The sequence below is a fragment of the Ammodytes marinus genome (genome assembly GCF_949987685.1).
Source record: "Ammodytes marinus genome assembly, chromosome: 1".
Classification (NCBI taxonomy): domain Eukaryota; kingdom Metazoa; phylum Chordata; class Actinopteri; order Uranoscopiformes; family Ammodytidae; genus Ammodytes; species Ammodytes marinus.
This window is the reverse complement of record NC_137230.1, coordinates 14,834,118-14,848,826: the sequence shown is the minus strand read 5'-3', so window position 1 is coordinate 14,848,826 and position 14,709 is coordinate 14,834,118. Positions and strand designations below refer to the sequence as shown.

The window sequence follows — 14,709 nt, the reverse complement described above, 5'->3', positions numbered from 1 at the left end:
CTCCATCATGCAGCAAGATAATGACCCAAAACACAACAAAGGAGTTAATCAGGGGCAAGAAGTGGATGGTTTTAGACTGGCTAAGTCAATCTCCAGACTTAAACGCTATAGAGCATGCATTTTACCTGCTAAAGACGAGACTTAAGAGAGTAAGCCCCTAACAGAAACAGCAACTGAATGAGGCTGCGGTGAAAGCCTGGAAAAGCATTGCAAAAGAAGAATGAAACAGTTTGGTGATGTTAATGGGTCACAGGCTTGATGCGGTTATTGCAAGCAAAGGATTTGCCACAAAATAGTATGGTTTATTCACTTTAATTTATTTAAAGTCTATCTATTCCAATACTTTTGCTCGCCTAAAAATGTGGTGTTCCTTTACAAATAATGCTATCTTCTCAGTTGTGTATCAGATCCAGATGTGAATACCTGGAAATGAAAGCTGAAATGTTGAGCTATTGAGTCTCATATTCATCTTTTGGTGTCAAACCCAAATGTTTCCAGTCTACAGCAAAAATAAAGGACTTGGCCTCACTGTTCCGATACTTATGGAGGGGACTGTATATGAGAAGTCAGGGGGCCTTTTATATTCTGTACCCAGGACACCATTATCATATAATCCATCCATGCTTATCACCACATTTCAACCCATAATCCATTTTCTCTTGATGTTAAAGAGCTAAATAAAAATACAGTAAAGCACACAACACAGTAGTTCTGTTCAACTTGGCAGACCTTGTTAGTATTCAAAGGGAACCAGTTTGCCACGGCAATTACATTCACAAAAAAATTAAGATTCATTCTGTGTCAGTGACATTATGTGAGTATCTGCTCTCAGTATGAAGCATCCAGGGACCATGGACTGCCTGATCAATATCTATTAGTGGTCCCATCAGAAGAATTAGATTTCACTATTAGATCAGCCTGCTCCCCCGACTCCACGTCAAACATTATAAGTCGACTGGACATGCCATGCACTCATGTAGCCGCCTAATGAAAGAGATCATGTTGAACTCAAATACAATAAGAGGACACGCAATCCATCTCATGAGGAGTTATGATGCACGGTGGCCAGTAGGTGTCAGGCCCGCACCAGTGAAAGAAACAAGACAGGCCGGGGCAAAATATAAAGCAGAAGGTGGCTTTCATATTTTATTCATAGATGACATATGGGTACATACATAAATGAGAAACGTTTGGGTAGTAGACTGTGTCAGAAAACAGGATTCATTTATTTCAGAACGGCTCTGTGTTTTTTTTTACAAATCAAATTCAACAATTGAGAGAAAACGAACAGCAGCAGTGTGAAAGGCAGATTACATATTTCATACGGTGTCTTCTTATAAAAAGACCATCAGATGACAAGAACAAAGTTTTGGTTTCGTCTGTTGTGACTCACAGGTGCATGTTATGATAGAGAAAAAAATGTAATAAACACAGACACTTCATTTGATTTGTTTTAAAGAAATCGCTCTAAACTGTACATGGTATCTATAAATTGCTCAAGAGTTTATTTTTATTTTTTATAATTATTATCACTTCAAACCCTGCCAAAGAAAATATTTCATTGTTTGATGTCAAACCTGAACGTCTGCTGAATTAAGTGCTCTTTAATAATGTGCTCTATTTGAAACAGAAAGATTCTCATATGTTGGAACAAAAATGAATTTGGTATAGGACTGCATGGTCAAATTGAGAAATGTTGCCCATTTAAAGTGCTTAACAACATACACAGTGTTCAAATAAACTAAACAGTTAATATGACCAACGACAGATGAATAACAAAGATGTGTAAAAACTCAAACAAGCAACTAAAGCTAAAATAATGATACATTTTGTACTAAATATCACATTATACAAGCCATTGCACATCGTCACGTGATGTATATATATATGTGTGTGTTTATGAACTGTATATATATATTTTTTTTTTCCGGAAACCAAAAAGCAGACTGCTTTGCTGTTTCTGTGAGACTCCTTGGTTTGAAAACTCCACGTGTAGGTAAATCCTGATCTCTTTTACTCAAGGGTTGAGTTTTTTGTATGGCAGGGGAGCAAGGCGAGTGAGGTCGCTGCCAAAACCGTGTGCAGGTCTCGACGTAAGTGCTAAAATCAGTGGTGTATCTATACAGCGTGGTGGTAATCCTCGGGTTACAGGTGGGAGGTGAACACAAGAGAGTGTGAGTGTGTGTGTGTGTGTGTGTGTATGTGTGTGTGTGTGTGTGTGTGCGTGCGTGCGTGCGTGTGTGTGTGTGTGTGTGTGTGTGTGTGTGCGTGCGTGCGTGCGTGTTAGCATGTGTGTGTGTGTGTGTGTGTGTGTGTGTGTGTGTTTTTGGCTGTGCTAGGGTGTGGTGCAGGGTTGTGCCGGGCTTCTATGGAGGCAGCAGTGGTGGTTTGAAGGTGCAGGCTCCGCTACACTGACGTGGGGAGATCATCTTGCACGAGAAATGGTGAAGGGCGTCATGAGCTTCTGGGGAGGAACCAGTCCATCAGTGAGAAACATGCAGGCAAACACAGGCAACAGAGCGTTGCCTGTGTTAGTCTATTTGTTATTTAATCCAATTTAGTTTGACTTAAAACATTACTTGCATACCCATATTTACATTGAGACAGTTTGGGGTGGTTTAACTCTTTAACATGATATAAAATGTGAGCGATCTGAAGTCGGAATTTGACAAAAAAGTGATTTTGACAACAAGCATTCTCCAGAATTGCTGACTCCACCTTTAATTTGCATTTCTATGATCTAAAGTCACACAAATATTAGAAGTTGCATTTGTGGAGATAAACAGCCAGTGGCAAAAATTCTTCATTGAACAATTGCAGTGGATGAGGGTGCAACGTGATGACGTTAATAAAGGAGAGGCAGTCAAACCACATGGATTTTTCCCCCCTCATTATTATGTTAGGAAAGATACAGACTCACTCCATCCTGATCTGATGTTAGATGTTTAGGTCACATATTTCATCTTCATGATGATTGCTTCTAAAAGTCGGTTTTCATCGAGCTTTGGTTGTTATCAATACACCAACTTTTTTCCATCTCAGATGAGCAGAAAATAGTTTTTTATTTTGACATTTTTTTATTAAAAAGAAAATCGTTTTTTCCAGTCAGTTTCTTCTGTACATCTTTTTTTTTAATCATAAAAACAGGTAGGTGGAAACACACTTTTACTAAATGTTTTTCTTGATGATACATACTGGAGAAAAATAGGATATGTAAAACAGGACTGAAAAGACTGTAACTTTGAAAGATATACACTTGATAAATATACTGATACTAATACTAAAATACTGTAGAAAAAGGACTGTGGATTCTGTCATCAATTACATTGAAATGCTTCAAGAAGGGATCTCTTTAAAGTCACCAAAAGTGTGCATGTGCATGAGTGTTGTTGACAACATGGAAATCTATCCTGTAATTACTTCTTACTGTACTCTGGCTTCTTACTGTAAATATCTATCACAGGAAATGTTTAATTAAAAAAGTAGCACTTGCATATTTATATTTGTTTGTATTCAGGTTCCTTTTTTGGACCAGATACAATTACCTTTTAGCTTCTGCTGTTTTGCATACCAAGCCTTTATTTCTTGGTAAAACTCGCTGCATACAATGTATGTTCAAAAATACAAATTGAATTTAAAAAATACCTTTTAAAAAAAAGGTAAAAACCGGAATGTTAAAAGGAAATTCCAAAAGGTAAAAGTGAGTTGCTGTTTAGCATCTGAAGTGGAGGAGTGTAATGTTTGCCGTTTGCCCCCTATGGTATTTAGAGTGACCCCTTGGTGTACTTGAACCATGTATTTAAACTACTGTAACATTAAACCAATCCTTTAACGGGTGGCATTAGTTTCTGTCTACTGCATGTAACCGATACAGCACGACATAATGGTCTGTCTATTCAATTTTCCAGATCATGATTTAGGAGAAAATAACCTTTGCAAACAAAACAATGAGGTTTCAGTTTCACCTTAAGATAGCTGATCATTTACTCCACTGCAGGAGAAAAACAATAGGAGATTTACAGGAAAAAGGCTGGATACAAAATCGCAAATATTTGAACATGCAAGTGTCACTTTTTCTTTCTGTTTTTAGTTTAGAGGCTAGTGAGTATGAATGGATTGCGCAGCTAATGTTACAAAAGGGTTTTTTTGTGGCTGAAAATGTTTTGTTCCCATAAACTTAAAGAGCATTGATCTACATCCGCTTTACAGTCATAATCCATGGAGGCACAAAATACAGAGAGACAGAGAGAGAGACCAACCTCGAACAATCTGCAGCTGCTGGACCATTTCCTCTCTGTAGGACAGCTCACGCTTCATTTGATCCTGAAAATTATCTGAAGAGTACCGAAGGCCACATCAGATGGAGACTCTCTGACATTGTAGGGACACATTTTTAAAGATGCAAAGGACATGAATAACATTGCTGTTTCTCCTGACATATATAGGCTGCAAGCGCAGGGTTTAAGATCCAAACAAAAAAGACTCACTTTAGTCCTACCTTTTAAATGCTGAAATTCTCTCTCCAACTTTTTCCTCAGCTCAACTTGTTCCACCAGCTGCTTTTGCAATTCTTCTGCAACAGACCAAAATGATTGGTCAAATTTCAACACCAGATTTTTTTTTTTTATTATTTGCTGCAAGGAATGTCATAATTCAGCCCAAAACACTGACACAGCCCAGTCCGCCTTGACAGCACCAATACTTCTGAATGACAAACAGGGATGTGTTGCAGTTAAGAAATAACTCACCATTAAGCACAGCATAACCACCAATAACAACTTAATTGTAAAAAATAAATATTAAATTATTAATAAACCTTTTTCTTCTCTGTTCTCATCTACTCCACATCAATCTGATTCCACCCAAATAAGATGTTTTATTTATTTTTTTGACATAAAGATTTATGTCAGCCCAACAAACCGACGTCAGGTGCGTTCACATCCTTTGATAACACACCATTTCGCTGCTTTGCTTTTCGCTCGCTGCCACAGTAATTGCCATGCACTGCCTGGAGCTTGAGACGATAATAATGGAGTCCCAGGGTTTTTCCAAGCGTTGTAAAATAATTAGCTGCCGTGCCTCGGGGTTATGGCTCTGTTCGTTAAAATATTAATAGCCTCTAAACGATTTCCTCTTGCAATAATAAGTCAAAACTCCAACATCTCGTGATTAAGTGGTTAACAACTACGGAAACACTCTAGGCCCACTAATATGTAAATTCACATTTAGATTTTCTTTTTGTTGGCATGTCATCTTTAGCAGGCCGTGGGCTTCAAGCTGCATTTAAAATGAGGTGGAGTTCAAATGTTTAATATTAATATAAATGTAATACACACATTTATTTTGATAATTAAAACATCCCTGGCCTGGACAAACGGTTTAATTTGGGTTCATAAATACAGAAATTAAACCCCATTAGCGAATAATTGGCTTTATTTCATTTCTAAATACAAAATAAGAAATAAATACCGTGTTAATTAAATGTGGTGGACAGGCCTTCTTAGCCGTTAAGCTGCTCTATGAATAATTATTTGTTGGCTGGCGATACCTGCCCCCAAAATTACAAACAAAGGAAGAATTAATAATACTGTATCACCTGCTACACTTTTCTTTTCTCTTTTTTTCCCCTTTTGATGGTGAAAACAGCCCCTTACCTTTGGCCATGTTCTCCAGATCTCTTTCATGTACGCTGATATCGATGCGTAAAGCTCCATCTGCTGCAAAAAAATAAACACATTATTATAGCTACAAATAAAGCTACAAACAAGTAATTTATGGTATGGTTTGTGCTATGGTATGTAAAAGACTTCTAGGGAAATACATTTAGGTAGATTACAATAAAAGTAAAATGTTTAAACAGGATTAGCTAAATACCTTGTTTGTCCTTTGGCTCCTGATATGTTGTTGCATCCCGTTGGTTTTGTATTTCAGACACATGGTGAACACCTACGCGTAAACAAGCAAGACGAGCATTTTAAAAGAGACCAAAAACTAAAATATGCATAATTTGCATTAATAACTATAATTATAAATGTATTGAATTATCACCGTTGGATCTGCGTGGGCTGCTCGATTGTTTCGAGCCAAACGACGAGGGCTCCTTCAGGAGCACGTGGCCGTTCTTTTCATGAGAGTAAATCTGTAAAAAAAAAAAAATTAAGCAGACACTCGTGTTTAACAACGCACACCAATTATGTGTCATTTGCTGCGGTTCTTCACATAATTATAATAATAAGGCTATTTTTTCTTCCCAAATCAGGAGCCCTGCAATTTGCTGAGAAGATGTTGAGCTGATTGTAAAAGGTCAAACAAATAAATATTTGAATATGGATAATTATTCATTTGAATACATCAAAGAAAATCACATATTTCTACTCACGGATTAAAACGGCTAAACTCTGTGATACATTAGTAGCCTACACATGGTTCCTCATTGATCTTCTTCGTGGTAATTCTCTGTTACTTATTTTACAGGCATTAACGTTTAGGCCTCACTTTCCTCAGTGGCATTTCGGCAGGGCACTGGGATGAAATGTTCTCCAAAAACTGAGCGGCTTTATTAAGCCTAGGCTACTTCTTAATATATGCTATAACGAAGATGTGCCGATCAAATACCGACATCAAGATTATTGTTATTATTATCTTTTTATTGTTTTTAAATCAAGGCCAATTAATCTTGATTACATTTTTTATCGGCCTCCTCTCGACTCGTTCTACAAACTCATATCATATTCTCCACTATACTGCGACCATTCAACTTGCCCCCACGGGGATCATTAAAGTTACATTTAATCTAATCTTACTTCATGAAGAGGAGAGCCATTAAGCGTCCGTCTGTCCTCGTCTGATGACCCAGTGTGCACGGAATCCTGCGGTGACGCTGCTGCTGCTGCTGCTGCTGCTGCTGCTGCGGGGCTGGAGGCATCATCAGGCGGCTCCTGACTCTCCTCAGCACCCGAGGAGACCCGTTCCGGTACAGGCGAGTCACGGTCCTCCCTTCCCGGAGAGATCTGGATCGGGATCCGCTCGTCCTCATCTTGTCCGCGGTTGGACTCCACATCCACATCCGGGTCGTCGTCTTCGTCTTCGTCCACCACCATGCTTTCCCTGTCCGGTGATATCGACCTGTAACTGGAGCTCTCGCTGATAAAATCCGGGGACAGGTAACCAGAGCGCACGCCCCCGCTGTAGCTGTCCCGGTTGCCGTAGAGTTTGGCGATGGTCTCCGCGTCTTTGACCACAGGTCTGAAGGCCGAAATGTAGCTGATTTTCCTCGGGGGGTTCTCGTCCCCTGACTTGTCCTCGTCGTTTCTAGAGGCGGAGGAGGACTGGGAGCTCGGGCAGCGCTCTGCGCCGTCCTGATGGTGCTGAGGGTGATGGTTGGTGTCTTTGGGTGTGTTCGCGCCCCGGTCACTTTGGTCCGATAGGTCGAGATCGCTCTGCCGTACGCCTGGCAGGTCTGGGGGAAGTTTGGGTGGAGAGGCCGGGTAAGGAGGCATGGGTAGGCCGCCAGCTGTAGGCCAAAACATGGGGAAAGCTGGGTAGAGGGCATCCTTCGCGCCAGGCCAAAACACACCAGAGACGTTGGTTTTGTTGACATCGTGGGGCACAGCGTCGCTCTTCTTCGGACACAGCCCGTAGCTGGGGAAGCCAAAGGGGTGGTGGGGGAACAGAGGCGGGGGGATTTTTTGAAGCATGCCAAAGCTCTTGCTGGGCACTGGGATGACTGGGTAGGTCCGTGCGCCGCCGCTCGCCAAACTCAGGTTGTTATTGTTATTCCTCTGATCCTCGTCGCACCGTAAAGTTTTGTGATGAATCTCAGGGGAAGAGGTGGTCTGGGCCAGGCTGGACGAGGCGTGTGATTTCATGGACGAAGACATTCCCGAGCCGCTCATGGGCAGAGTCCTCTTTCTACTCCCGCCGTTGAACATGGCCTTTACGTCCTCCCACGCGTGGTTAATGTCCTCGGCCTTTTTGTCCGTCAGCTTCAGGTGGCGTCTCCACGAGTTGAAGTTGGCCGCGTCCGGCTGCATATACTTAGACTCTGTGGTGCGATGAGAGTGGAAAATGAATTTATTCGGGGAGAAGTACATGTTGCAAAAGCTGCACTTGATGCACTTTGCCCTGGAGCTGTTGTATCGGGCGGGAATGAAGCTGCCCCTGGAGCCCCACGCGCATTCATGAGACACGTCGAAGGCGAAATTCTCCGGCAGCTTCGGGGGGCTGTGCGCTCCCAGGAAGGACTTGCAGAGCCTCTCAGCCTCCCGCTTGGTGATCATGCCGCAGCGCCTGGAGGAGATGGGCATGGCCCCGGCGCGCCGCAGCAGCTCCAGCTGGACCGGGGTGCACTGCACACAGGTGATGCCCAGAGCGACCCGGCGGTTGTGGATCTCGTTGTAGCTGTAGTTTTTCAGTAGGGTGTTCGAAATCTGCGCCAGGCACAGTCTCTCCTTACCGTCTATAACCAGACATACGATGGGCACCCCGTACAGGGAGGTCTCACTCACTTGGTTCGGTTTGAGGGAGCTGTGGCCGGAGAAGCTCGGCGTGTCCTTCTTTAAAGTTGAGGGGGAAGAGCTGGCGTCTCGTCCCGCGTCTCGAGGCTGCTGTCCAGGCATCGACTCCATCCCTGGAAGCCTGTCAATCAAAGAGGACTGGTGTGAAGCGGGGGCTGTTTGACAGGATGGATACTACAAAACAAAAAACATTAAATGTTAAAGGAAAATAAAAACTGTGTAATTCCAAAGTGTAAATCCTGTATATGACATGAGGAAGGTATCACGTTTCCATACACATTCAAGCCGGTAAATAGAGAACCAAATAACATAGGCTTATAATAATAATATATAATAGGCTACTAAAAAAATTAATACTGCGACTACTAATAATAATTACAACATATTATTAAAAATATGAGCAAAAATAACCAACACCGGGCCTTTGCAGGACGAGTGATGTTGAATAGTGAAATCAATCAAACGTCTTGTTAATTAATTCTTGAATCGGTTCATTCCTCCTCCGTGTGTCCGGCCTCCTCTCTCAGGTAATCCGGGCTCATAGGCCGAGGTGGATCTGCTGCTCCTCTTATCTTTTCAAATCGGCTCTGCACTTATCGGGCAACTACTTAAGAGTCTCCAAAGATCCTTATACACGGATAAGGACAGAAGGAAAATGCAGCCTGAGCTGCGCCAATGCGCTTAGCGGAGAGGAATAGAACAATTGTAAGCTGCTTTCCTGGTAATTACACAGATCCAATGGTGCGTCTTCGAATTGTTAATAAAAGACTAGCCCCATATATAATTAAAGCTTCCGCGCAGATTAGCCTAAACCCGGTTGCCCGAGTTTAGGTTAGAGCAGGCCTATCTCACGTTCTCCTGCGCATACTTACTTTTTACATCATGCCATAGCGGAGGCCGCTAGAACACACGCTTATTAGCACCTGCTCATTTTAACAACCTGAAGTGACATGATTTAAAAACTACTTTAGAGGGATTGATTAACTAGAATGTTACGAGTGAAAATATAATCGTGCAGGCAAAATACAAGGTCAAACAAATTCAAAGAGCAACTGCAAGATAATCCATAGTTATGGGTCAAATATTAATTTAAGGAAAAAACAACATACCTTTTTCTCCTAAAAAGACGACACCTCCCAACAGGGTTTGTGATGCAAAAATAAAATATATAATTAATATGAATGTTTAAATGTTAATGCAGGCCAGGTGAGTCCAGTGCGGGTCTATTCCACAGCCAAGGTATCTGACAGAAGAAACTCTGAGCTGGTGTCCTTATTTCAGTTTATTTCGGCGCAGGCAGACGCAGACAGCACCTCCATCCCGTAAGATCCCGGGGAGGTGAATGGTGTGTAGACAGGAATCACATGGTACCTCTCTCTCTCTCTCTCTCTCTACTCTCTCTCTCTCTCTCTCTCTCTCTCTCTCTCTCTCTCTCTCTCTCTCTCTCTCTCTCTCTCTCTCTCTCTCTCTCTCTCTCTCTCTCTCTCTCTCTCTCTCTCTCTCTCTCTCTCTCTCTCTCTCCATTATATCTGTCATACGCCCGCTGACCCCAAGTTGAGAAATACAATGCCTCTAAGTACCAAGTTAATTTATATATTTGTTATAAGGCTACATATATTTAAGAAAAAGGGAGAACATATCAAAAATACGCAATAAACGTAATAATTGTGACCCCCCACCCCCCCTCCCTTGGACCCTCTAGGGGGACCCCGAACCCCACATTGGAAAACTATTACTGATCTATAACTGCTCATGCACATAGTGTGTTTTAAAGCATCAGTTCAGCTGTAGTCGTTCACATCGTGTATTGTTTCCAGCCGCAGCGGGGGCGAGCTGACAAACAAGAGGCATCGCGAGTGGCACTTCGGAGGGCAACACGAATGACTAAAGGCAAAGGGCTCATTTATCAAGTTACACGACCATCTGTTAGGCTTCCACAGCAGCCACGCAAATCAATCGGAGGCCCGGGCGATGAAAGGGAAGTATGAAAAGAAGAAATGAAGGACTAAAAAAATAAACCAAAAAATAATGTCTTGAATTTTTAATATTTTGTTTGTGCGTCAAATGATTTGGAAATTAAATTAATTAAAATGTTTATTTATTACGGAGTGAGATGATGCCTCAGGACAGACTGTGTCCTTACACACACACACACACACCACACACACACACACACACACACACACACACACACACACACACACACACACACACACACACACACACACACACACACACACACACACACACACACACACACACACACACACAGAGGAAGAAAGCTATGCCTATATAATGTCAGTGTTTAAATGGTGCCAGTCACGCCTTAAAGACCTTCATTCATTATTAATAACTGGCTCAATGGCTCGTCGCTTAACCACGCTATGTCCCTTCCATATCTGCATCAGGTGGACACACAGATACCCAGACAATGTTTGGCAATAAACCAAATGTGTGAAACTGAATTTACATGATGTAGGCACAGAGAAATGTGAACAATCAGACTTCACTGTGAAGCTTTTCTAAATAAATGTCAATGAAAGTTCAGGCAAGATTCTCTATGAAATAAATCCTAAAACAGGTTTTCTCTCTAACTCTCCTCCATCCTGTAACTAGAACTAGACCGATACACCTGGGCTGGCAGACATTGCAGATATATCAGTCTAAGCCCATATGATATCAAAGAGTACTGACAGGTTTATCTTACAGTTGTAAAAATGTCCCATTAAGAACAAATAGGTCATGGATTCTTGAAAAAAATAAATATTAATTACAATGCTTTTTAATATAATGTTTGTATGGTGCAGTGTTTAAAAAAATGCCTCATATCCTGACTTTATTAACTGTCAAATATCAGTATCTGTATCAACCTTAAAAATCCAGCATTGGTCAGGTTACAGTGTTTTCCATCCATCAGCTTCTTCACAAACACTGAGGAACATCTGATGCCCATTCTAACATGTTTACAAGGGCCAGGGGGATACAGTATGTGGATCAGTTATTATTTATAACACACATAGCTGTCATTTGATTTAAGTCATATGTTAAAATGAAGGTGCACATCACTGACCTTAAAGAAATATCTCAGTCTCAGACCATACGAAATAATATCTGAAAGTGTGTTGGAGTTCCCAATCTTCTTTTGAGTGACATCATCCTCATAACAACAAACAAAGCAGACAATCGTTGCACATGGGTGACATGCTCCTATAGCACAGTATTAATCCGGAAAATAGTCCTCATAAAATGCACCATTTCCTAGAGTATCATTTGCTTTACGCTACAGTGCCCTGATGTTTCTGGAAATACATTTTTTATTTAAAACAAGTATGTATTTGTCACCTGTTCAGGTGCACATGTTGAGTAGGAACCAATGGGACACTTGTGGGTGATAGTAGATCACTGTTGTTTTTGGTCTGCTCAAGGAATTTGTTGACAATGTATTTGTTTCACCTGTACTTCAACAGGCATTAAGAATAATACGTTCTTATTTATATGTGGACAGAATCCACTTGGGGAAGGGAAGAGGAGGGCTAAGAGATACAATACAGGAAAATAACAATACAACCATAAGTGTCCTTACATGATCTTAAGAATTAGCTCAGGAGTTATGCTCTTCATGGACAGTAAGTTACCCTGAATACATAAACAACCAAATAGGTATTTTAGAAAATGAAAAAAAAAACAGACAAGAGAAACCAAACAAATGGTCAGGTAAGATTTTGGACAGTTTATGTCTCTATGATAATAACCACACGTGTCACTGCAGCAGGTAAACTAACCCGAACATACTGGAGTGTGTGTGAGGGAGTTTATGTGTGCGTTATTTAGGGGAGGTTATAAAGTGTGTGTTAGGGGAGTGTATAGAGTGTGTGTGAAGCATCATCAGCCTTGTGTGCAGCCTGAGCTCGCCAGTTTTACCTCCCTGCAATATTGATGCATCTGAACCTGATCCTAAGCGCATCCTCTCCTCTTTCACCATGCAGAGGCTTCCCCTGCAGCCCCCGCCAATAATTACAATTGTATACTGTAATTATTCCTTTCTTTTTAATTATTTAGACCGCCGACTTGAATGCAGCCTATTGTCGCTGCATATTCCGGGGGAAACGTGAGCTGACGTGGCTGGATCAGCAGCGAGGAGTTTTTAATTAGACATTTCAGCGGTAATTTTAGGCGAGCTCTTTATTATTACCGTTGGATACAAATTACCCGGGCCTCATTGATATGCGCCCAATTGTTTAAACAAACCTTCTAACCTGAAACATTTATGCGCTTCAGGTTTAGGTCATTAGGAGTCCCAGCTCACCAGGTGAACCCAGACCTGATGGATTATTTAACAAGGCAGTTTGTTCATTCTTCTTTGGAAACAAGGTTTAAAAGGCGTTTGATTTACATTTTATTTTGCCATGGGGGAATGTGTGCACATGTGCAGACATGTCCAGAGAGACAGTTTTCTATTATTAAAAAAAACATTTAAAAGATTAAAATATATTACTAAATAGGCTACATCAGGTGGGAAGTCCTCATTGTTCCTTAATGAGACTTTAAGTATTTTTATTTTGTGGGCTGTGCTCCAGATTTATTCCTAATAATTACATACCTACATTATTAAGACATGTTTTTATTGTGTTAAGTTTTACGTTGTATTTGCCTATTCTTTTCAATGCTGTTATAACCTTGCTTCACTTACACACATTTTATGTTATCATTAATATGTCCTCAAATATAGCTGCGTTGTTTAAATGCAGATATCGTGCTTTAAGGGATGATATAACTTCAGATCCTTCATATGAATGTCTATTTGATTTATTATTGCTCATCAACAACTTCATGTTCAATACTCTTATCTCATACATTATTATACAAATTATTGTACAATTTAAACATGTGGATAATAGATAATGGGGACAATTTGCCTAAGGGCTTTTTCGTAAACGTTCACTGCAGGAAACAAAAGGTAGGCGTATCCAAAACATCAACTAGAACTATAAAACAAGCAGTTGTGTGTGTGAATATATGAATGTGCTGAAGCGCGATCATATTTTCCTGGGTTCACATCCCCAACACGAGCATTTTGTCATATGATGTTAAAAAGATAAATCTAGCCCGCCTCAATCAAGACAGGTGTAATAACAGCAGCAATTGAGGACAAATGTTTTATAATTAACAGTTGTATCAGCACCCTTTAAAACCATGACCCCTATAAATCCCATTTTAGAGATCAATCAATCCTCCTCTTGGACTAAAGCGCATATTGATCCCTCGCTGCTCGGCTCACATAAACGCTTTCTCTGTATCCTTTTTTTAGTTTTTTTCCTTCTCAGTGAAAAGAGCACTTCGATTGCACTTTTTTTTTTATTGGAAGTAAAGATTCCGCCGAGAGGAAAGGGACGGCTCGAAAATTAAAGGGTGACATTTTAATTACAGGACATTGATAAAGGGATCTGGGTAATAGCTGTGTACAGGGGTGGCCACTCATTGTCCCGCCCCTGATGTGCTAATCAAGTCCGACTGCTCTGGAAAAAAGGTCATCGGCCGATACAAAGCGCAGACGCAGCTCGGTGGGAATTTGGGAAAATGAAGGTCCCGGGCTGCCAGAAAATGAAGACGCATCTCCAAACAAAGCGTGGTCAATATCCCGGGGAGAGGACCGCCAGATGAGATCACACAGCATCCACATTCTCATCCCAGACATATTATCACTATAGGTCAACGCCAAGCACTGCCATAGATCATCTGATGCCACAATGTACATGCCACTTTGCGGCAGGCAGCGGCTGTCACAACACATGTCAGCTGCTGGACTGACTGATCATTATCTCTGTTCCCAGCAGGGCCGCAGTTTATTTAAATCAACTCGCGTGATCGGCAGTCAACTTATCATGTCAGCTCTATCATGTAACACGACGTCTTGACTTAATGCAATGAGCTAAATGGGCACCTGACACAACAAGAGCTTTTACATACTGAGGCGCTTCTGACTCACACCCAGCCCAAATATTCAACTGCAGTTGGCTAAAAACACCAAATTCGTGGCTGTTCAATTCATTTCAGTGTTAAAATTAATTTCTTCTGTATTGTATTGTGCTTTCACCCTACTGGCTAATGCACTCAGTCGGGTTAAGAAAGCAATGACAAAATGAATCCTTCATCTTAAAGGAGAAGGTAAACTACAAAGAAAAAACTTAAACAA

At 41.1% G+C, this 14,709-nt stretch overlaps 1 protein-coding gene across 1 annotated transcript; it reads right to left on the bottom strand.

Annotated features, from left to right (window-relative positions):
- Positions 1-2,366: 2,366 nt before the first annotated feature.
- On the bottom strand, positions 2,367-8,633 carry skor1a (SKI family transcriptional corepressor 1a; the record flags this gene model as incomplete). The annotated part of the gene is made up of 7 exons (XM_080025222.1): positions 6,804-8,633; positions 6,049-6,139; positions 5,875-5,946; positions 5,655-5,717; positions 4,499-4,573; positions 4,260-4,334; positions 2,367-2,464 (listed from the first exon to the last, which is right to left on the bottom strand). The coding sequence occupies exons 1-7, from the start codon at positions 8,625-8,627 to the stop codon at positions 2,367-2,369; spliced, it is 2,298 nt and encodes a 765-aa protein (XP_079881348.1). The 5' UTR covers positions 8,628-8,633.
- Positions 8,634-14,709: the final 6,076 nt, after the last annotated feature.